The 23,781-nt window shown below is 45.3% G+C and overlaps 1 protein-coding gene across 2 annotated transcripts in view; it reads right to left on the bottom strand.

Annotated features, from left to right (window-relative positions):
* Positions 1-730: 730 nt before the first annotated feature.
* GEFmeso (Guanine nucleotide exchange factor in mesoderm) overlaps positions 731-23,781 on the bottom strand; it is a 59,422-nt gene continuing 36,371 nt past the window's right edge. The window contains exons 2-9 of one of the 2 annotated variants that reach the window (XR_001450212.3): positions 7,945-9,583; positions 7,679-7,873; positions 6,436-6,601; positions 6,219-6,372; positions 5,986-6,131; positions 5,712-5,925; positions 4,043-4,403; positions 2,915-3,056 (exon numbers count right to left, since the gene is read on the bottom strand). Coding sequence is in view for 1 of the 2 variants with exons in the window: in XM_002048711.4 (XP_002048747.2) it covers positions 859-3,056; positions 5,712-5,925; positions 5,986-6,131; positions 6,219-6,372; positions 6,436-6,601; positions 7,679-7,873; positions 7,945-9,583 (4,712 nt within the window). In the remaining variant the exon portion in view is untranslated. Of the gene's footprint in view, positions 3,057-4,042; positions 4,404-5,711; positions 5,926-5,985; positions 6,132-6,218; positions 6,373-6,435; positions 6,602-7,678; positions 7,874-7,944; positions 9,584-23,781 lie in introns of both variants that reach the window. The other variant, XM_002048711.4, reaches the window with a different exon arrangement.

Raw genomic sequence — 23,781 nt, 5'->3', positions numbered from 1 at the left:
ATGGCGAGATTATGTCGTGAATATCGCGTAAATAAAGCCCGATTTCGGTCAAAAAGGGAAGGGCTACTCGGGGAGGTCCATAGAAACCGCCAAGATCAACGGCGAAGTTATGTCGCTTTGGAACGTGACGGCGGAGATATGACGTTTTAAAGCGACATAACTTCACCGTTGATCATGGCGAGATAATGTCGTGAATCTAGTGTCCACAACCACACGAATTTTTTTGGAAAACTTTAAATGGTCATATCTCGGCCAAATAAAGCCCGATTTCGGTCAAAAAGGGAAGGGTTGCTCGGGGAGGTCCATAGAAACCGCCAAGATCAACAGCGAAGTTATGTCACTTTGAAACGTCATATCTCCAAGATTTTTTTAGAGCGGCGGAGATATGACGTTTCAAAGCGACATAACTTCTGCGTTGATCATGGCGAGATTATGTCGTGAATATCGTGTCCACAACTACACGAATTTTTTTGAAAAACTTTAAATGGTCATATCTCGGCCAAATAAAGCCCGATAGGGGCCAAAAAGGGAGGGGCTACTCGGGGAGGTCCGTAGAATCCGCCAAGATCAACGGCGAAGTTATGTCGCTTTGAAACGTCATATCTCCAAGATTTTTTTAGATCGGCGGAGCTATGTCGCTTCAAAACGACATAACTTGGCCGTTGATCATCAAAAAAATTTTCTAAACAATATTTTAGAAATAGCCACGTTCAACTAGAAACCCTATGTGTTTCTTGAACATGTAAGTAGATAGTTTGTATTTAAAAGTACTTGAATATATACAGTAAAAAAAAACTACGAAACTATGCACTTCTATGGCAATGAACAAGGGAATCGCAATCTCCCTCGACGGCTCGTCTACTTGTTGAAGTTCTCAATCTGCTGGAGCACCCAGCTGCGCGATGCCGCCTGGCTGAGATGCGGTGGACAAAGCACCACACTTGGATGTTGGCCAAGCAGCTCATGTATCGCTGCTTTCGTTGGCTTGGGCGCTATTTCAGGCGGGGACGGCGATGACGGCGCCAGATGACGGTCCGCTCCAGACAAAGAGGGGGGCGGCGGTGGTGGACTGCGCGGCCGCTTCAGGTCTAAATCAATGCTGCGCTTTTCGTTGTTATCATCACTGTAAATGGCTGAATCGCGGAAATCATTCTCCAGACTATCCTCCACATGCTGCTCGTACTCGAAGCCGGATGCTGGCAGCTCTGCGGCGGAGCGCTTCCGCTGCTGCTCACACATGCTGTCGCTTGACGTGCATGAGGAGGAGGTGAGCGAGAAGACAGAGTCGCGCTGCAGCGACGCCTCCGAGCTGGCTATGATGCTGAAGAGCGTCTTGGGATCTGCATAATCCACATGCGCCATGCGCTCACCCACTGCCTCGCTGCCCTGACGATGCAGTATGCTCTGGCGGCACATTTCGCTCACATCCGAAACGCGACGTTCGGGCGGCCGATTGCTGCGTCCAAAGGCCATGCTCAAATTATCAATGGATTTGAGTGCACGCGGCAGCAGCGAAATCTCCGAGTGGCTAACGTTCTCCAATGCGCCCTTATGGCCATTGCCGGAGCCATTGCTGAGCAAACGTCTCATTAGGTTCTTTGGTATGGGACGCGCATAGAGCGCATCAATCTGATCCGCCTCAGTATTGGACTCCAGGCTAAGATTGATGACAGTTGTTTGGCTGTCACGTTTTACCGTCGAGCCGGAGCTGGACTCGGAGCCAGTGCTGTCACGCTGCTGCTGCACTGCATCCTCGCCGACACGCTGCAGTACGCCCTCCGGCGAGTACACCAGGGTGACATAGTCAGATTCGGGCCGTGGCGCTGGCGCTGGCGCACGCTTCTCGCGCTGCTTGAAGTATTGCACGGACTTGGCGCGTCCCAGCACAGGTGAGAACTTGTAGGGCACATGTACATTACGCAGCAGCGTCTCATAGATGGGCTCCTCCACGTCCTTCACCTGCTGCTGCTGCTGCTTGGCCAGTTCCTGTTCTGCGTCTAGGGGCGGCGGTGAGCGCGATGGCGGACGTGGCGGCAACGGTGGCGCCTCCTGGCCAGGGCTGAGCGGCGATAGCGGCGTTGTGGCCTGGCTGCTGTCCCGTCGCTGCTTCTGCTGTTTGTTCTTGTTGTAGATGCGCTCGAACTCCTTGTTGTTTTTGAGCAGATCGAGCACAATTTCCGCATCACGCCTGGACTTTTCGGCTGGCGAGAGCGTCGATGTTGATGTCTCCAGCTGGCTGGCATAATACTGTTCCGGCTGCGGAGATTGAGTCTCCCGCGCCTCCTCGGCCAGCTCGAGATCCTCTGTGGATTCGGTTATCTTCAGCACCGTGCTGTCAAACTCGCTGAGATCCATGTAGAACTTGGAGCAGCTCTCCTTGCGATTTCCACTGCTGCCCCGCTGCTTCTTTAGCGTAGCAATGCGCTTGGGCATGGTCTTGTGGTTGTATTGCTTCACCTCGAAGTAGCCCTTGCCCTTGGCCTTGCGCTCGCTAAGATCGGGCTTGCTGCCACGCAGCGAGGCGGAACTGTCGTCATCCGCCTCCCGCTGTTCGTCGAGGCTGAAGCCGCCAATGCGGGGCACCGACTTGCTGCGCTCCTTTAACGCCTTGTAACTAAACACTGGACTCTGGGATTTGGTGCGACTGCGCTGGTCACGCAGTATGCACAGGCACTGATCATGATCCTGCTCCTGTGACGCACACTTGCAGTGCTCCTTGCTGGGGCTGGACTTGCCGTCGCGCTTACCGCCGCTCCGATATCTCACAGCAGCGGCCAGTTTCTGAAGCGCAGTGTCATCCAAGCTATTGTTGCGCCCCAGCGCCTTGGCGGGCTTAGCTGCTGGCTGCTGCTGCTGGTCCTCGGGCTGTGGTTGTTCCAGCGATTCATTGAAGCTGTCAAAGGAGCCGGAGTTGGCGATGGTCTTTCGCTTGAACTTGGAGTTCCGCTGACGTATCTCGCTGCGCCGGCAAGCGTTGCGCCTCTCCAAATATGTGGGCGTCGAGTTGCTGCTGGAGTTCAGGCTCCACTTCCAGGTGCTGCGATCCGGCGTGCGCTCTGCATCAAGGCAGTAAACAGAAAAGAAAAGAAGATGACAAAAAGTTTGAATTAGTCTCTTGTCGTTGCACAAAGGGGCGTTACGCAAGCAGAGGCTGTAATGGTAAGGGCGGTAGATGATAGAAGGCGGACGTTGGCTGTGGTCAAACACCAGCAACATTCTCTAAGCACTAGCAACCAGAGCAACTGCATCAACAAATGCCATCAACGTTCCAACACATGCTGTCAGAGATACAGTGAAGGCTTTTTGGAGTTAGGCTCAATGACACTAGCTTAAAATGGCACTTAATTCTTGAATCCATTGAGTAATAGACAGGGAGAGCTTTTGGATTAAAAACCCATTTACAAACAAGTATTAATTTAATCTGTTTATTACTCAATATACGGAATCAACAATACAATTAGAAAAGTTAAAGCTTTCAGTAAAAGCTCAAATATATAAAAGCTCCTGAATGTAAGGCTCTAAGATTAATCGAGCACGTTTCTTTTATGTAAGATAACTTCTCAAATAAAAGCTCTAAACAAGATACTTTAACTTAGCTTGTTTCTCTTAAAGCTTAAAGCTGTTTTTCACATCCATTGATAGTGTCATTTTTGTCAATTGATTGAATTCTAAGACAAATTCTTATAAAGTGAAAAACTAGGAGTATTAAATCAAGTAAACTAAGAGCTTTAGACGTGAACTATTTTGATTTGTTTAAATAAAAGCACGCTTAAAGTAAGTTAAATTGAAAACAAGAGCTTTCTCGTCACAGGTATATTTAACATTCGCTAGATTAAGTGCCATTTATGGGCTAGATCGTCCTTGAGTTATGGGTTAGTCATAAAACATGCTGGCATAAATAATGTGGGTTAGTATGCGTACATGCTGGACGTTAGACCATGGACCGTGGAGCAGAAACAAGCCAATTAAAAAATCAGAAGCCAAATAAAAAAAATAAAAGAAACTTTAAATGTTTTGTAAATTGATAGCTCGAAATACTTACTAGGCAGCGACCGGATATATCAGTTTAATTAGACTACGTCAGCGCCGCAATTACCAGAAATTTAAACTAATACATACGATTACGATTACGGGATAACGATAACGATAACATTAACGATAGCGATAGCGATAACGATTAGCAGTTAACAGTTAAATTTTACTAGAAATTATAATTTTGTATTTAAGTTTTAGTTTATTTTTGTTTTGTTTTGTTTTTCTTTTTTTAGGGTTTGGGTATGGAAAATAGTAGCGCTTAGTTCAGTCTCTGGTGTTTAGCCTTAGGAACGCCTTAAAAACTAATTAAAGTTTTCTTTTCTTGTTTGGTTTGGGTGGTTTAGTTTTAGAATGCATCACTGGTAGTACTACAACGGTAAACATATAGCAAAAATAATAAATATTTATATGTATATATAGATAAAAGATAAATACAAGAAACTAAAGGTAAGGCAAAATTAGTTACACCATATACCAAAAATAATAAGCAAGTATTTGTTGTATTATGTTAGTTATAAGCACCGTAAACCAATTATATAATTTAATGCAGGCCGCGTACAGTTGTGCACAAAACATGTGCAATTAAAATGTGCAAACAGCGGAGATAAGCACACAAAGAGCAAGACACACATAAATCAACTTAGGAGTCAGATATGGCACGATTTTGGCCAGAAAGCTACCACACAAAAAGGAGGCCTAAGCAAACAGATAAATAAACTAAAAAGCACTACAAAACGTGGTTATGTCACTTGAGGTGAGTCCCAGCGAACAGCTGGAGCGGCATGTAAAGTGCAAATGCACTGCTACAAAATGCCCAGTTGCCAAATGGCAACTATATGCTTTCAATACAAGCCCAGCTGCTGAAGTATGATCTGTGTGTGTATTAGTGAGCTTTAAAAAGCTCTAATAACGGATATTATTAAGCATGGATGCAAGCTATGTCTGCAAGCCTTGTATAGGATTAAAACTTTGAGCAGATTGTCTTATAAGGCGAGCTTTCATGAGCTTCGGATATGCATCAGTTTTGAGCTTTTTCAGTGAGTTTTGGGTAAGGTTTTTTAAGTAAAATAGGCTTGGGCAATTTGAAGCAATTGAGCTCCTTTTTTCACTATAAAAATAAGCTTTAAAAGCTCACCCAGCTGAAACTTCTAAGCGTTGCATGTTGTCTATGTGTTTAACGACATATATGTCCAAAATATAACTAAAGCTTTACACGAACAATATGCCTACACATATTTACAATGTATTAGTGAGCTTTGAAAGCTCCAATATGCAATCCTTATCATACTCAAGGCTTTATATGCTAAGCCTAAAAATACTCCAAACTTTAATGGTAAAAAATGTTTGCAGTGTATAAGTGAGCTTTTAAAAGCTTTAACTCTAACTAGTGCTAATTCACAATGGCTCTGAAGTAAGCTACATTTTTTGCAGTGTATTTGCACGTGTGCCCGCATAACTGTAAGTACACTACATCATCTTACCTTTCAAAAAAATAAAAAGAAAAATTGGTTATGTGTTTTAGACGCCGACAAGAAAATAAGCAAAACAGGGACAGGCACAACAAACAAACAAACACACAAACACACACACACACACAAACACACAGGTACATACAGGTACGCACAGGTAGCTGTATGCAAAGAGCTGATGTACAGCAGACAGCATTTGGAGCTCACCTTCCTCGTTGCCCAGCTGGTAGACAAGTTCCTTGGCGCGCGTGGGTATATCCAGCTCCTCGAGCATAACACCTTTAATGTGCTGCGTCCAGATGCGCTTCTGGTCACGATTTCTGGCCGTCAGCTTGATTTGATTGCGCGGCTCATCGAAGGGTATGACATAGAAGCTGGTGGGCTCGCCGGGCAAATGTTCGCTAAGCATCAGATTTTTTTGCTAGAGTTGGGCATTAGTGAGAGATTGCTTGGGATTGGTTGGGACTGAACTGCAACTTACGGTTATGAGGCTCTTGAACTGCAGACGACCGTCCTCCTTCTGCTTGGTGATGATCAGCATCGTCTCGAAGAGCAGCACCTGACGCGGCTTGTTGTGCTGTTCCATGAGCAGGCCCTCGTGCCGCAGCTCGCGCAGCACGCTCAGATCTGGCAAGTCATGGGAGAGTAAGAAAGAGTTGTTAGCCAAAAACGATTTTCCAGTTAATTCTCAGTTTGTTTGTCTTGAAAACTTACCTGGCCCCATCCAGCCGTCGAGTATGCCAGACAGCTCCTTGACACGACTCTGCTGCTCCTGCTGACGCTTCACCTGGTCAATGTGATGCGCTACCTGACGCATTATGGCATACGCCTCGGCCACCTCCTTGACATCGCAGTGCTTGCGCAGGCTCTACAAGGGAGCGAGGGAGTTAGGATGTGTGGGTGGGGTTTTTTTTTTTTAAATTTGACTTACGTCCAGCAGCAGATGGTACTTGAGTATGCGCTGCACCGGTTTCAGCAAATAGGAGCCAAGCGGCAGGCGATGTTGCAGCAGCTTCTGCGTGGAGGCCAGCAGCGAGTTCGTGTGTTTCGCCTGCAGCAGCTTGGTCAGCAGCGAGATGGCTTCCGGGTAGCTTGTGCTTAAAAAAAGTGACACAAAACAAAAAGGTGAGTACTTATACCAGCTGATTGATGGGCACCGAAAAAGAATAAAACGTTGAGCTCTTCATCAGGCGAAACATGAAATTTGAATTTAAAATCAGCTGTTGGCGGAGGAGTTGAACCACGGACCGCTGGACATGGCCACATGATATATGCTCAGCTGTCAGCCGGGGCGACAAATCAAACGGCGCGCGCAGTTGGCTTCAAATTGACAGCGACAGAGTCAGAGCCAGAGCCAGAGTCGGAGCCAAATGTCAGCGCTTAAATGGAACATCGAACATGGCGCATGACCGCACTGGAGCATGGCGTGCCTGGACTGCAAAAATGCTGCAGTCAAAGTCAATGTTCGTGTTCCGCTGCTGGCCAACAGCGGCTGCAATCGAGATCAGTTTTGGCCAGCCCGTTAACCGTTCTTGGCCAGCCTCTATCTGAGATTTGGCAGACACGCCAAGCGCTGAGATATACGTTGCTTCAGCTCTTGTGACTTGGGAAAATACGCTGGGGAAATAACTTGAAGACTTGTCTAAAAATTATAAAACTAAAACTAAAAGAGAGAGAGAGAGAGGGACAGATACAGAGCTTGATAATTGCTCGAGAGATTAGGTGTATTTTCTTTTGTTCAAAAACTTGGCAAGAGAGAGAGAGAGAGAGAGAGAGAGAGAGAGAGAGAGAGAGAGAGAGAGAGAGAGAGAGAGAGAGAGAGTGAGATAAAGTTTTCACTCTTATAGCAAATGCCAATTATTTGAGAATCGCACGCAGTACTCAAAAGAGGAATAGTAAAGAAATGACGAATCAATGTGTAAAAAGAGAGGGAAAGAGAGATTTAGAAAGAGAGAAGGGTCAAAATAAAAAAGAGGGAGAGATAGAGAGAGCGACTGAGATTGGGAAAAAGTAACAAAAAGAGCTAATTTAAAAAGTTAACTTTGAATCGATAAAATCTCATTCATAGAGTTGAAAACTAGCTATTGCAAATGTCAAGTGCAACTAGATAATATCTCTAGGTACTGCTTCAGGCCCCAACTTCGAGCAGAAAGGTAAATTGTTTGCTGTCTTACCAGTAGGTTGTATACACATTAAAACGTTCACGTAGGTTTATAAAACATTTAGCTATTTTGGCGGGCTCCATGCCCGAGTTGATGAGCTGCTGCAGTAGCATCGAATTGAATTCGTAAATCTCTTCAATGTTGGCAAAGAGTATTTGCAATTCGTCCAGGCGCAGGCAAGCGCGTTCCTTCCAGTCCAGCAGATAACTGAAAAGTGCAACAGATTCGTTAGCCAAAGTCCCAAAATCATCATCACCAGCCAAGCAATTGCCGCTTACCCTTTGATAACCTGACCGAGATCCTCAACAAAGCTGCGCTCCGAGTCCACAATCTCCAGGCAGGCGCGTTCCAGCACGCTCATGGGATTCGTGTGGGAGGGATGATGATGATGATCGCCCAGCTCGTTCTCGCTCTCGGCCAGGCTCTCGACGCTGGCCAAATACGAGGTGGCAGCCAGCTTGCCATTGAGCAGCTGATCGGAGCCAGAGCTCGAACTGGACGATGTGGAGCAAATGGAGGAGGAGGACAATGGGCGATTATTAAGACGCGTCAGCTCGCTCAGACGCGGCGGATACTTCGGCTTGATGTCGGTCAACGTGTCCAGACTCTCCGCCGACAGCTTGTTGGCCTCCTCCAGCTCGGCCAGCTGCTCGGCGGTGGGCAGCCGCAGAGGCATGCCGCCGCCCAGCGTGCTGGCCTTACCGCTCTGACTCTTGAGCTTGGTGCGCGCATATGTCTGCAGCGGGGAGCTGCAGCTGGAGCCCGTCAAGCTGGCGCGTGGTGCGGAGACGCTGCGCACCAGCGGCTTGCCTATCAGCGGCTTATTGATGGCCTCCACCAGCTGCTGTGCGCTTCCATCTGTCTGCGTTTCACCCAGATCCAGATCGCTTAGGGTCAACTGTTCAATGTGCTGTGCAACCAGATCAAAGTTGATAGTGTCCACAAATGGCTCGGGACTCAGCGGCTCGCTAGCCACAACGAATGCCTTGTGCCGGGGCGGTGTAGCTGGCGGCGGTGGTGCGGCCAGCTGCATGCTGGTCACCGCCAGCTGCTCCATTTCGCTCAGTTTAATGCTCTGCTGCGTGTCGTACAGACGCAGCTTGAGTTGGCCAAAGGGTTGGCCCTCAAAGTGGAAGGGTGTGCCGGGCGCTGCTTTATTCGTCGGCGTTTTATCCTCATCCACGGGCGTAGCTCTTCTAGGCGAACCACTATAATCGCTGCTTGCATCCAAGGTGGACACCAAATCGCTGCCGGATTGCGTCGACAGTTTGCCCGTAATCTTGGACAGCGGCAGATGCGACAGTTTCAATTTAGGCGGTGTAGAGGCAGCCGTTGGGGCCTTTACATAACGCACAGGCGTCGGACTGCGCTGAAGCTGCTGCTGCAGCTGCTGTTGCTGTTGCTGTTGCTGCAGTGCCTCAATGTCCACCGCATTCACGGGCTCTGCGTCCGCGTGCGCGATGATGCGCTGCACATTGGGCGAGAGCACGCGAATATTGTTGCCGCGGCGCGAATTGTTGCTGGAATTGTTGTTGTTGTTGTTGTTGTTGCTGCCACTGGAGGCGATGCTGTGACTGCTGCCCAGCTCCTGACGCCGCTGCACCACCAGACGACTCAGCTGCACGCCATCAGCCTCATCACGCAGACCGGCAACCACCAGCGGCGACTGTGGTGCGGCATCTAGTGCATAGCTGCCCGATAGGTTGTCGCTGCTGTTGTTGCTCGAGTTGCTCGAGTTGCTCGAGTTACTGCTGCAGTTGCTGTTGCTGCGCTTGGGCGTTGACTCACCGCTGCTTTGGTTGCCAGCGGCAGTTGCATGCACGTCAGCCTTGGTTGTGGCACCACCGACGACGGCCAAGCTGTTTGTCAGCGTGTCATAAAGTCCCAGCAGCGAGGGGGCCAGCTCTGTGGTGCTGCCTGCAATAAATAGAGCATAGTTTATGCAAGGTTAATTAATATATATATATATACATATATATTATATAAAAACTGCAAGATGAGATATCGCTTAGAGAACTACCTTAAGGCAAATGGCTGTTTAAATAAAAGCCCACGAGCTCTTCAAACCTCAAGTATCATGGACTCAAATCCTGCTCAAATACTAATCAAACGGTCCATGTTCTTTTAGAAAATATTCCAATAAAATGTACCTTACAATCATGTCTAGACTAACCTCCTCTGACGCGCCAGAAGGTCACGAGCACAAATAATATAATGGTGAGAAATATTATTAAAATACTTATCAAAACTATATTTGTTATGCGACCCATGCTCATTTACAAAATATTCGAATAAAATGTACTTAACAATCCAGTCTAGACTAACCGCAGTTGCCTGGACTCCATCAAATTGATAGCGCTTGCATTTAATATGCATGAGTCGTCGATCTTGATCTGCATTCCACATTGTTGATTTATGCAATTCGCCGTGTTTTGTTTTCCTAGCTTACAAGGGGCATCATTAAAGCTATTGACTATTGACTGGCATGATCTATAATTTATATATCAACTGTCAGATATCATATGCGGGGTGAATGTGTCTTGTATTACGTGGCGAATAATGTTATTAAATTCGCAGTTGTGCAAGGTTTTGCTTTGATTAATTGAACCATTTGTGAGAAATGATGAGCAAAACCAAGGAATGCCCCGATGCCAATTGCCCGTTGACTGTTTGTCAGTTGTCCGAGGTGCTGTTCTTGGTGCTGTTGCAGTTTGGCTGGCATGTTGCGTTGCCATATCAATTCCCATGTCAGGCCAGCAGGCAGATAGACAGCGGGACAGATGGACAGACGGACGGGGCGACAGACTCGCAGGCAACCTACTTATTTATGCAGCAGACTCAGCCACCGGGGCCAGTACATGCACCGTGGAGTGCAAGACCCTGTTTGTAGTCGAAGTCGAAGTCTTGACTTGTTGCCTTGACTGATGGCCGCATTCTGTGCGCTTGTTCTTGTTCTTGTTGTTGGTTGGTCGTATCCTGGGGCTAAACAACTCAATACATCAGCTCGAACGGGCTTTAACATATTTTTCATTTAACGCAACAAAATTATGGCAAATATCACAAAATTATGTGATGCTGATGCGACCCATCAACGCGTGACGATCGTTAGATGGAATACGCCGAGCCCACATAGTTAAAGATGTGAGTGTGTGATGAGATACTTGCAGAGATCCGAAATTCCCCTTTCCATTTGCACTTTTCCCTCTTTTTTCATCTCATTTTTTTGCCTCAGCTATCGTCTGTTATTTCCCCACACTCCACGCCTTATTATTTCCTCTGCTCTGAAGATTTCTCTCAATTTTTCTTGGCTCCGCTGCCAGACATTCTATTCCCAACCCAGCATCGAGCAACTGACTTATATGCGTGCCTAATCCGAAAGCATAATCTTTTAGCACATTTGCCTAACAGCTCACAGATCTGCCCACAGTTTTGCTGGGTTAAAAACTGTGCCGCCTCGACCGTAGGCCTTAGCAAATCAGGCAATTAACTCTTAAGACAGAGAACACTTTGGGGTACAGTGCGAGGCCGCAACGGCTACTGCAATTGGCAGCAACTGCTGCAACTGGTTTTCAGCTATTTAGAATCAAACACATTAGCATGGACAGCAGCCCCAGCCCCAGCAGCAGCAGCATCATCTTCATTGACATCCTCGGACTCAGCCGCACTTCCAGTCGCAGTCCCAGTCTCAGGCTCTGCCTCAGCACAGTAGCCAACGGGCCACTTTTTCTTCTAATTGCAAATGGTGTCATTGTGGAGCCGGCTAAAATGTTGTTGCGCACATTTTGTTGGCTACAATTTTTCCTATATTTCTTTTTAGCCGGGAGTGTTAGTTGCTGCTTTGCCACGCCCACTGCCAACTGGCTGACAAAATGCCAGACGAAAAGACGGGCTAAGTTAGCTGATAGACTGATGGAACGCTCAGTTGTCCGACTGTCCGTCTGTCTGTCTGTGTGTCTAACTGGCTGGCTGGCAGTCCGACGACAAGTCGTAAACATGATTTGTACATTTAATTTTCCATCATTTCGCTTGATTATTGCGTGGGCAGCAAAAGCCAATGACGAGCTTGATGACGCCACGGAGATCTCTTCCTGCTGCATCTCTGACCCAGTTTGATGGGTAGAGAGTTTGGTTTTTTTTTTTGCCGTTTTGCTTAATTGCCAGCCGTGGGATGTGGAAAATCGCAGCGACAGGTAACAGGTAACAGGTAACTGGTAACTGGTTATAGTTATGTCTATGAAATTGCCACAAGACTTTAGTTTTATCATTGTCACTCGTTTAATTAACAAGAATGGCTAGGTTAGCGTTAAGCGCAACTATTATATACTCTATAAATAGTCAAAATGCCAATATTGCGCCCAACGTGGGACATTTAAATGCCTTTGCACATTATGTTCATTAAAAATACCTGTCCGCGTGCAAGTTTTATAGTTTTATAGTCGTAAAAATGCTTTAAAAAGCAACATATAAAAGTAGTCTGGCAAAAGCGCAAAAAATTGCATAATGGCGAGCAACGTGGTGCATGTGAAATACCCAATCATATTTGAGCTAGTTGCACAAAGCGTAGAACTTATCTTAATACAGCTATGCTAAGCTTTCGGCTGCAGCTGCTGCGGCTTACCGTGATTTGTTTAATCAATTTATGGCATAATTTGAGGCGACAGTTTTATAGGCGATTCGAGGGACTAAGCTGGCGGCTAAGTCGCAGCGGCAATCAGCCGGCGGATCTGACAGCAATAAAACTAGCTAAGAAAATAAAAATAAAAACAACGGCAGGCAACAAATTTACATGTCGCACTGTCCAACAGAAGACAATGAAACACATTTCGCAACCTTTGCAATTGGAGTAGCCGCTGCCATGGCAGCCCCGGGAACACTGAGACATTGAGACCTGGCTGCCAGCTTTTGGTTACATTTCTGGCAGTCACCCGTCGCCAGCCCGCCCGCCAGCTGTGACGTGCTTGCCACATATTTGCCGCACGCTGCGGCCCTTTGTCAGTTCTGTCGTGTGGCGGCGGCGGCTTCAGGTGTCAGTCGCAGTCGCAGTCGCAGTCGATGCTATCACCGCCGGACTTGCCCCGTTTAAAGTGCGCAATTTATGGCAGAGCTGACACAATTTCATAATGCTGCGAGACGCAGTTGCAGCAGTTGCAGCCGCCGATGGCTGGCCAAAGATTACGCGAACTGGCTAAAAATAGCCGCCTGCCCGCCTGGAGCCAGAGTTGCCAACGTTGCCAGCGTTGAGCAAAAGGTCAGCAGAAGGTGTTGACAGGCGTTGCGGCTGATTTATAAGAGTTGTCGCATAAGTTGCAGTTGTGGCATTGAATTATGCGAAAAACGGGCGAAAGTCTTGCCTCAAAGCCTACTCTTTACCCCCTCACCCTCTCTCTCTCTCTCACTCCCTTGCTGTCGATTGCAATCGCTGCGACGACAACTAAATCGATTGCTGCAACACGCTGCATGCGCCCCGCTCCGCCTGCCACAACCCGCGTCACGCACCTCTTGGCCAGCTGTTGATGGCATTATATTAATGCGCTTAGGCGATTTGTATGGTGGCATCGTCTGGCCAAGGCAGACACCACACACACACACGAAGACACACACTCTAACACACACCCAATTGATATTTTAATCGGCATTTTATTTAGTCGGCGCGCTGGCGCCGCGTTTGGACAACGTTTAGGGAAACGACCGGTGGCCAGTTACGGCGTGGAGCACCACAATCGCACCTTATCCACACAGAGACACGGGTTGGGTCATTAAAAGCCCATTGCCATTGCGACGACTGTGTGGGTATATCAGTGTAAACGTGTGTTTAACAAAATCAACGCTTTTAACCTGGCCTTTTCGGCACGCATTTTGCAATTGCTATTAAAAAATGTATTCAATGTGTCGCAAAATGCGCTTCGAAAAACACATTCCCAACGAGATAACAAAAGACAACCTGAAATTGCGTCTCTGTTTATTGTTGTAAATAAATTGTGTGTCGATTATAAAATGCTAACAAATCAGTTTTATGTCTTTCGCCAGCTGTGATATTAGCGGCAAAGGTGATTATTCATTTGCATACAAATATTAATACTAACTCTTATATGCGTATCACAAATTGCCACACTCAACACAAGAATTGCAGCGGAAGCTCTAAAATCATGCCCAATCGAGCACAAAGAACATTAAAAACAGCAACAGAAACAGCTTCATTTAAGCACATCTAAAATCATTTTGGTACCGGATGCAGCCAACAACTCAAACTAACTAGAAGAAAGAAGATACAGATATGTAAAAGCTGAAAAAGAAGATAATCCATAGCAAATATACCCTATATAACAATCTATATTGTACACTTTCTTTAGGGCACCTCCCGAGTTCTTAAAGATCTTCCATAATCCACTTACTCTCGCTTTCAGAAAGAAGGCTGTATAAAGAAGAGAAGCTATATAGAATATATCCCCTATAAACAAGCCAAGTTCGGAATTTACATCCACAAGCACTATATCTGAAGTATCTGTGAAATTCCTAAAGATCTTCAAATATATAATGTCTTTATTAAATAAAATTAATACATATATCAAGAGAGAAAGATCAATTGAAAAGTAGGAACTCGTTTATAGATATAGATATTTAGAATTATCTAAAATATCTTTGGAATTTCTATAGATCTTCAATAATCGAAATACCTTATTAAATAAATCCAATATATATCAACAGAGAAAAGGATTAATAGATTTGCAAGAAATATAAAGGCATTATCTGTGAAAAAATTCCGTCCCAGCAAATTTGTGTCCGCATTTGATACGTTTGCATCTTTCTTTTGACATCCGTTCCAAGTGATACGATAATTGTGCTATGCGAATACTTTGCACCAGATACTTAAGCTCTATGGTAATCATAACTGAAACGAACTGTTGAAAGATATTTTAATAAGTATTTCGAGTCGAAAAAGTGCCCAGGCTAAAAGCAATTGCGAAAGGGCATAGGAAATCGAGAGCCACAGAGACAGGCAAAGATCATAAGCATTAAAAGTGAATTCCAAAGATCATCTCCCCCAGCGCTGGTGCGCATTTATTTTTAGCTGCGACCAAGATCGCATGGTTCACAGGCACTAAAAAGGGGAGATCTACCCCAGCCTTCGGGTTGGGGGCCAACGCAACGTGGTCCCGGCTTTTGCTTTGTGGAGCAGGGCAAAATCAATGCTTGGGCAAATTTTGTGCGAATTCCAGCGAAAAAGTGAAATCCTTTTAAGCGGCTGCAAACACAAATCTAGGAAAATGTCGTGGCGTCCAAAAACGTTATAAATCTTGTTCATATTTGCACGTGAACAAACAACAAACCGAACAAACTAAAGAAACTGGACAAATGGACGGCATTTGCCAGTTGGCCCAGACGAAGCCATAAATGTCACGCAGCCCGATGTGTCCAGGCCTGGAGGCCGCCCGCCACCTTCAGTCCCTGTCTCTAGCCAGCATATTAGTTTTCCACTAGAGCTACGTGCTAAATTCCATGGCCAGAAATCCATTAAGCAAGCCCTGCCCAGCCGCACGGCACACAAAGTGCTAAAATCTCATAAAACGTTGCCCAGGCGGCAGCTGCTTCTAAATTAACCCAACTCCTACTCCGACTCGGACTCCAGCTGCAACAGCTCCGAGGAGGCCACTCGAGGCATGCGACACTTGCAACAAGAGCGAAGGCAACAGCAGCAGCAGCAGCTGTATATTGTTGCCAGCGGCTTGCACTTTGCACTCCAGCCCGAAGGAGTCTCGAGTGTCGTCAGCTGCATACGAAAGAAGCAGTCGCAGTCAAAGTGTTCGCCAGTTGATCAACAAACAAAATACCCTGTACGCTTTTAGATAAGTGGTGGCTAGAGTTTTGGTATATCGCTTTTTTATCTTATGCTCCATTTCAACTGGCAGACAGATAGGAAGTTTCGCCAGGCAGTCAAACTGCGATATAAATGCAGTTTTTGAACCCCCCCTCAAAACTAAGCACACAACTATTGTTGACTTCAAGTTGAGCATAGCCCATCACTGCTGCTCTTACAGGGTATACAGCAAGAACTCTGAAGCGTCCGCCGTCGTTGACTTTGACATGACGAACTGAACTGCGTGACTCTGGCATTTGAACAGGAACAGCAACAAGACGCACAGAACGTGCCCCTGAGCCATAAATAACAACAATATTAACAACAGCAACATCAACAACAAGTTTTAGCCTGATGAATTGCAAACATGGCGTGAAAAATGCATAAAAGTGTGAAAAATATTGCTAAAAATAACTAAGCAAAAATGCAAAATGCTAAAAAAAAAAATGAAGAAAACAACGAAGTATTCAAGAATTTTAAATGAAATGCAGGCTCTGCCTGCAACATTTTACAGGCAACTAATTTCGCGGGCATTTTTGGCCAAATGCGGCGCGGGCCATTGGCCTTATGCTAATGGCATTGCGGCTTGTTAGTTGTGGTTGGCGGTGCCAAATATGGGGAACAGCCTGCGAGACATATGGCCATGACCGGTACGAAGTCAAGGGCTCTTTAAGGCGGGTGAAATTTGCAGCATGCAACACATGCAACAAGTTAGCCGCAGACGCAGCCGCAGCCGCAGCCGCAGCAGCATTGTGTCGCATTTGGGCAAACGATATGCGAACGCTGATAAAGACATTCAAAATCCGTGGCATTATGTAAGCGCCCAGCCTAGCGTTTAATTAGCCGGTAAATTAGCAAGAAAATGGCCAGTTTTCGACTTTTTTCCAAGTGCAAAGCAGCTGCGCTTTGACCTCAAGCGGGGCCGCCCACGCGAGAGGCGAGACGGGACAGGGCTTGGAACTTGGCTGCGGCTTGCGGTCTGTAAACGTAGCTCATTTGAGGCGTTCGCTTTTAAAATCAATTTTCCTACCTGGCGGCAAACGGGCGCATCGAGCGGAAAGCGAAAGCCACAATGAGCAGGAAATGTCTGTCAATATCTTGAAAGAAAATCTCCAACTCCAAACCGAACGATTTTTGATTGATTGGGCCAGGGCCAATATGTGGAGCAGGCATTGCATAAGTCCAGGCCATGTGGGTGTCATGGCAGACGCTATATCAACTATATCTTATTCAGACTCAAGTACAGCTAACACAGTCAGTCAGTCAGTCAGTCAGTCAATCACGTCTGTCAGGCCTGGCCTCGACAACGGCTGCTGCTGCTGCTGCACTTTTGAAGGCCAAAAGTCTAAAGGTGCATTACACGACACGACAGACTGTCAAGACAGACAGCCAGACGAAGAGCTGAGCACAATATTGACTCTAGATACGCGCTGGACATGCCGACATTGACTTCTGGCTAACGGCAACTGCCGCTGCCCCTGCTCGTACCTCTTGCCGTGTCGTGGGCCTTCTCTGTTAATGAGCTCTATAAATAAGCCGCTGGTTAAATTTGCATTGGCAGTCGGCCTGTTGACACGCGGCCGAGACAAGATAACTTTGTTAACAAGCTGCACAGTTGATTTGTTCTGCTTTCTGTGTAAATTGTTGTTGCTTTCAGACTTTATGACAAGTGCAATGCGCAGCGTGCAGCACTCGCTGCGCTTACCAAATGAAATATTCAATCGATAGAAATGGCATTGCATCTAATTAAATATCAGAGCCCAATTGGGGAGTATATTCGACCATCCAATTTACACTTGGTTCAAAGGAGCACAAAGCTGACGAGAAGATAAATATAAAGCTAACACTAGCTAAAACCGAGATTCAATTTAGGATGTGGATGATATGTCACGATTCTGTCCACAGCAGTGTTCTTCATCTTTCTATAAAAGCTCTACTTTTAGCTTAAAATATATATAAATTAAAGGACTCTTAATGCTTTAATGGAAAAACATATTTGTAAATATAATTGTTTACGTTCTACTTATCTGTGCTTCACTTCCTACTTTGATAAGCTTCTGAAATACACCTCATTCACATACCCTGAGCATATAGCATAAAGGGTTTAGGCAAACATTTGCAGTTAATCAACAGCAAAGTAAAATGGAACAACAACATACCTGCAAAGAGAAAGAGTTGAGAATGATATGAATTAGTGAGTTCTTGAAGTTGATAATTCCCCCCGGGCTGAGCAGCAGCAGCAGCAGCCACAGCCTTAATAAGAACTGAATGGATAAACCTGCCCCCAAATGCTGCACTTAGTTGTGCCATATTAAGCAAGGCCGCTTGCGGAATGTGGAAATGCTTTCAATGGCCAAAACGGGCGTCATATGCCATAAGCACCACGTCACGAGGATGATGACGAGATGCCGTCAGAGAGAATTAAACGCGAACCCGAGACGAGGACAGAAACCGAGAGACCAATGTCAATGCCTTTCGCGAGGTGAATGCAGCACCGCAGCGCAAAGTGGTTCAAATGCCCCACTGTGGCCACAATTTTCCAATGAAAATATGCCAAAGATGCGATGTGCGGATCACTTAAATGCCATGGAGAGAACGCGTCTTAAAGGCCATCAGCCTCAACGGCTCGTCCAAGTGTCTGGCCGGACCACCCGAGTTGCAGCTGCAGGCAGCAGGCAGGAGGCAACAAGCAGGAGGCACAAGGCGGCATGTGGCAGGCATTGTGGCCAACTATGGCTAGGCACAGAGTCGACCCGGTTCGCTGTAATTGGCAAGTGGCAAATGCTGTGCAGTCAGCTTGAGACCGGGGGTATGGTGGGGGACTATTAAAAGCGGGTCAGCGACTGGCTGCGCCGTAGCGAAAAACAATCAAATTATGGGCACATTTGTATGGCCGCATCTTTAATTGATGGACAGGCCGCGCTGCAATGTTCGCGCATTTGTTGCACAGCACATAAAAGGTGCAGCAGCAGCTACCCAAAAGGAAATGTGGCATCATAAAATTTCACTGCCAATGGGCAAGCCAGGCAACCAGCCGGACAACCAGGCAACCAGCCGGGCAAACGGGCGGCCGGCCAGTCGGGCAGCTGTCCATCAGTAATTTACAGCACCAAAATGCGCTGAACAAACGCCCCATATGTTAATGAAGCTGGGGGGATCGCATCGGATCGACATTGGACATGGACTTGGGTCTAGGCAAAAGTGCCCAATGCACGTGATGAAAGACAGGAAGAAGAGGCGCACAACAATTTAGCGCTTTAATTTGATGGCAAACATGGCGACAAGGCAGGCCAAGGCACGAGTTTAAGTTTAACTGAAGTATTGGAGAGCTACATTGAGAAAAAATATAGCCAATATATAGGGAATTATACAAGAAATGTATAAAAAAAATATGTCAGGTGAGGCTATAAGATATGGTCGATGATTTCGGTAGGCGTAAATATCGTCTGTCGATATCTAATGTTTACAGAACTTCGTCTATCGCAGGTAAAAGATGTTGCTTCTTTCCTCGTCCCTTTTCAAAATGTAATTAATAATAATACTAAATAGACTTGAATTCTAACGGATTTGCAAAGCACAAACATAGTCAACAATTTGATAAACAGACACCTCTTTTTCTTGCTGTGTATAACCAATGTCAAGGTAAATTTCTTAAACACGGCCCAGGATCAGGGCGTTAGATGGCCAACACCAGGCAGGCAGGCAGGCAACTAGCCATTCGGTTAGTTAATTCAGTTAACAAGTTATCTGTGTGCTGTGTAGCCTGCGCATTTGTTAGCAATTTATTTTAATTACTTTGCCCGCTGCTTGTTTATATTACGAACAAGAAGAAGGAGAAGAAAACGGCACAAACATGAGAAATCAATTTTAGTCCAGTCACAATTGTTGGTGCAGTGCATTCAACTTTGGCGCTGCGGAGCCTTAAGGGCATCATTTGAATTGACTTCCGTCAACAAAAAAAAAAAAAAGAAGAGAATAACAAAAGCAAAAAGGAAGGCATCGGCGACGGCAACGTTCGTTCAACATTCTAATTGCAGCATGTTGCAAAGTAAGTGCGGACACTTGCAATTAATATGAATGTTGCAGCAAAAGGTGCAAGGAGCAAGGCGCAAGGCGCACATCGAGAGGCAACCATAAAAGTGACTCGGCCACAAAATCTGCTCACGTTGCAAGTTGCAGGCTGCCTGTTGCAAGTTGCCCGTTGCAAGTTGCCTGTTGTCTGGTTATAGCCAAAGGGCTGCTGGCTGGAATGCAGCGTAACGCCAGCAACATTTCACGCTTAATTATAGACGCCGCAGCGCTAGGAATTTTTCATAAAGCCTGATCTCTGGGCTCTCGATTCTGGGCAGGATGCGATGCGGCGCATTTCCGTCTAATGCCCGGGCCCGGTCCGGGGCCGCAGCTTATTTATGTGTGGGCCGTTTGTTTTGTAATTTAATAAGCAAAAAGGGGGCGAGACAATGTTGCAAGCTGCATATGAATTCTAAGCCCCAGCCAAGCCAAGAGAGCCACCCACACAAGCGCACATCACACAGAATATTGTGGCAGGCACACGCCGTTGACGCCTCTGTCGACGTCGGCGCCAGTCGGTCGCAGTGAGCGCCACAAAGGCAACAAAGCCAACAAAATGCTGACTCAGCCCAGGAATGCAACCAACAACAAGAACAACAACAACAACGACAACAAGGGCAACTGCGCCGCATAATTCATATGCAATTAATAATTGGTTGCACATGCGCAGAATGTTGCAGCCCGCAGCATGATGCGCAACTTTGCTGCAGCAACATTATTGCCATGCACTGAGAGAATAAATTCTAGTACAAATAAATTGCTTAAAGCAAACATAAAAATGCGCTGAAGCTTAAACTAAAAGCCAATCACATTCTATTCAAATTGTGCAGTTGAATAATTTGTGTTACTTTCCAGTCGACTTTTTCTTCAAGTGTAGCTGATCTTCAACACGCATAACCTTTATTAGAGCCAAGAAAAAAATAAACAGACGCAGCATTAGCCATTAGTCACATTTATTTCAAGCTTAAAAACATGTCAAAAGGCCTGACCTTTGAGGCAGGTAAAACACACTTTGATATAGGAAAAAAGTGAGAATATATATGTAAGGCGCGATTTTCTCATGGTTCACAGAAATTGAATTACAATGGGCATATCTCAATTTACATCAAGCCTGACATTGCCACACACATACACATACACACACACGCTTGCTGACCATGTGTGGGGCATATAAATTAAAACACGCGACACATTCATCATTTTCAATTGGACTCTGCCTCACATAATCAGAATTCTGAATTGGAGAAGCGAAGCAGAGGAAGAAGAACTGCAACTTCAATGTCAACTGAAGTGGAGTAAAGTGGCACTCGGTAATTCGAGTTGAATGAAATAAGCAGCAGATATTTAATCCCAATGAGCAGCTCTTTAAACTGATACTGCGCTTTAAGAGTTAAATATTATTACACGTTTTGAAAGAGCTTTAAGCTGCCTTAAATGAATTGCTCAAGACATATTAATCAAACTTCAAGCGTTTTCTGTCACATGATTATAAGAAATGTATAAGGAAAAAATAAGTTTGTTTTGAGGCATTATAAAAGCAAAAAAAAAAACATTAAAAGTAGCAGCTTTGAAAGCACATGAAAGCTTTGGTATATCGAATAAGGAAAAGGTTTGCATGTTGTTTGAGGATTCTGTTTTTCGTTCGATTTACAAGATTATACTTGAAAAAAATTGTACTCAAATTTTCTTGCTTATTAAGAAAAGCTTTAGAGCATATTATGCAATAAACAGTTTTTGATTTTATAAATGCTATGTGCACAATAATTTAATTAATTCCACCTTAGGCTTAAAGCTCCTTGAGAGAAAGCTTATGATTACCCAACAGCAAGTTGTGGATTCTTTCTAGTTTTTGATTAATTTTGCTCCACTGTACACGTGCACATTTTTGTTGGCGTCAACTTTAGTGTCAGAGTTGCCCTTTTGCTTTTTTTATATGCCCATTGTCTGGCTCTCTAATTAAACGCCTGTGGACAATATTAATTTATGGTAATTTAATACTTTATTCAAGCAGGCGACGAGAAAGCAGCCAGTCGAATCTGTGGAATGCAATCGAGCTAAACAAATTGCCAGCAATTTGGATCATTATAATAGAGATCCCAACAATCTGAAGATCAACAATAATGTGCGCCAATTAGAAACATATTCAAAAATGTTCTGACGACCTCTGTAGCAGATGCTTTTTATGGAGTTCCTGATGCTGTTGTTAATGTTGCTGTTGCTTTTTGGGTCGCGCATTGCAACAGCAGAAGCAGCAGCAGCAGCAACAAGAACAGCAGCAACATTTGGCTCAATCGAGCGGCAATCGACTGGATCTAAATATAGTTCCATGGGCGCATTGGTTCAGGTTCTTTGGCTGCGCCTGGGTCTATATGTCTGTTCTGCTGATCTTCTCAGGCCGCAGCAGCAAGCACGATGTTGAAATTTTGATTGCGACATTCTTTTGGCCCGGCGCGTCCCGGCCCGGCTGTACAACAAATTGAGGCATTGCCTGAATAGCTGCCTAGCTGCCAGGCCAGCCCTGGCCCAGGTCTGGTATTGGCATTGCCCAGGGTTTTGTTGGCATTAATGCTTTTGGCCGTCATTTGATTTATGGCAAATGCTTATGTTGACATGCCGCAAGAGCATTTCCAGCTTAATGATTGCATTCTTGCCAGCCAGCCATTTCTATTTGGGCTGTGCCATGTGGCAACCTATCAACGCCATGTGGCACAGTACCTAACACATGCCTCATTTATGTAAATGCCCAGCCAGCTCTGGGCTGACCTGGAAATTCTAGACCAAATAGCATTTGCCTGGCCCCGGGTCGGCCACCTTAGCACGTTTGGCCAAATCTAATTAAATTGAGTTTTTTTCTATTTCTCTCCTTTTTTTTTTTGTTGCACAAGTATTTTTTTTTTCCGTTTCGTGGCTGTCATGCAACACGCTAGCATCGGATTCCTTGTGCCGCATTTAATTGAATTCAGCCCAAAAACTTCATTTGGCATATGCAAATTTTATGCAATTAGCTGAAAAACTAGAAAAACGTGCAGCAGCTTTTTTTCCCCAGCGCAACAAGTCTTCGATAAACTCAATTTAATCAGCTGTGGCTATACACAGCCTTTGATAAGCTTTTGACAGGGGATTCAATTGTATTTGTTTAGCTTTTAAGCTGCTCTTAAAGCTCTGCAGAAGCTTGCGATGTTCGTATAAACATTTTAGGGGGTAAAAGCACATATTTGCGTATATTTAGAGCTTAAAAGTTGCTCTAAAAGCTCTTTAAAATCTGGCATATCGTACTAACACGTCAACTTTTGAGAGCTTATCAGTTGCTTATTAAATTTTGAAATGTGTTAAACAAGCTTTTGTTAATATTCTATGCTTGAATGGTTTAAGCTTTTGTTGCAAGGCTTAACGCGAGCTTTAATGTGCTTTTTATAAAATAATGGAGTTAAAGCCGCAAAAACAATTTGAATTTCTTGACTATTAAATAAAATAACTAACATTTAAATATATTTATCTACACGTATAAGATATTGTTTTTCTGATTGATTTTTCTGCATTTTTGCCTAATTGAAGTTCTTCTTAATGGTTTTCTTTTCAAGGCAAGTTCCAGCTGTAGCTGTGGATAGTAAAATTGTTTCCATTGAATAATGTAGTTATGCACAGGCTTAAGTCTACAGACTGATGGCTATCCTTGTGGCAGCATCACCCTCTCCCTCTCTCTCTCTCTCTCGTTTGCCCTTGCTGTGCTCTATAATCTCCATTAAGCATTTCCATTGCTCTGGCCACAAGATGCTCATAATTTTCGCTGCGTGGCCCCCAAACGGAACGCAATTTTGCAATCATCGAAATGCAATTCGAATGCAATCATTTATCTGACTGTCTGTCTGTCCGTCCGTCTGGCTGTCTGTTTGTCGTTCTGTCTGTTCGGCTGTCTGCCATGCAGTTGGCACAATTTTTCATTTTTATTTTTCAACTTCTTCTACTGCCTCGACCGCATCCTGTGGCTGTTGTAAAGCAAATATTGATGCTAGGCAGAGAGACAATCGATTATTGCACCGCGCCGGGCGCAAACGTAATCAGACAAATTCAATTTACGGCAATTTGCATGCCACAGCGGCTGTTGCAAGCAACCAGTTTTTGTTGCCGCTGCATGAGAAATGACAATGGCTGCGGCTGCTGTCATTCTAATGTGACCAAGGCTGGCTGC

Source organism: Drosophila virilis, chromosome 5 (genome assembly GCF_030788295.1).
Source record: "Drosophila virilis strain 15010-1051.87 chromosome 5, Dvir_AGI_RSII-ME, whole genome shotgun sequence".
NCBI classification, from domain to species: Eukaryota; Metazoa; Arthropoda; class Insecta; order Diptera; family Drosophilidae; genus Drosophila; species Drosophila virilis.
Note: the sequence above shows the minus strand (reverse complement) of the source record. Positions and strands in the feature narration are given on the sequence as shown.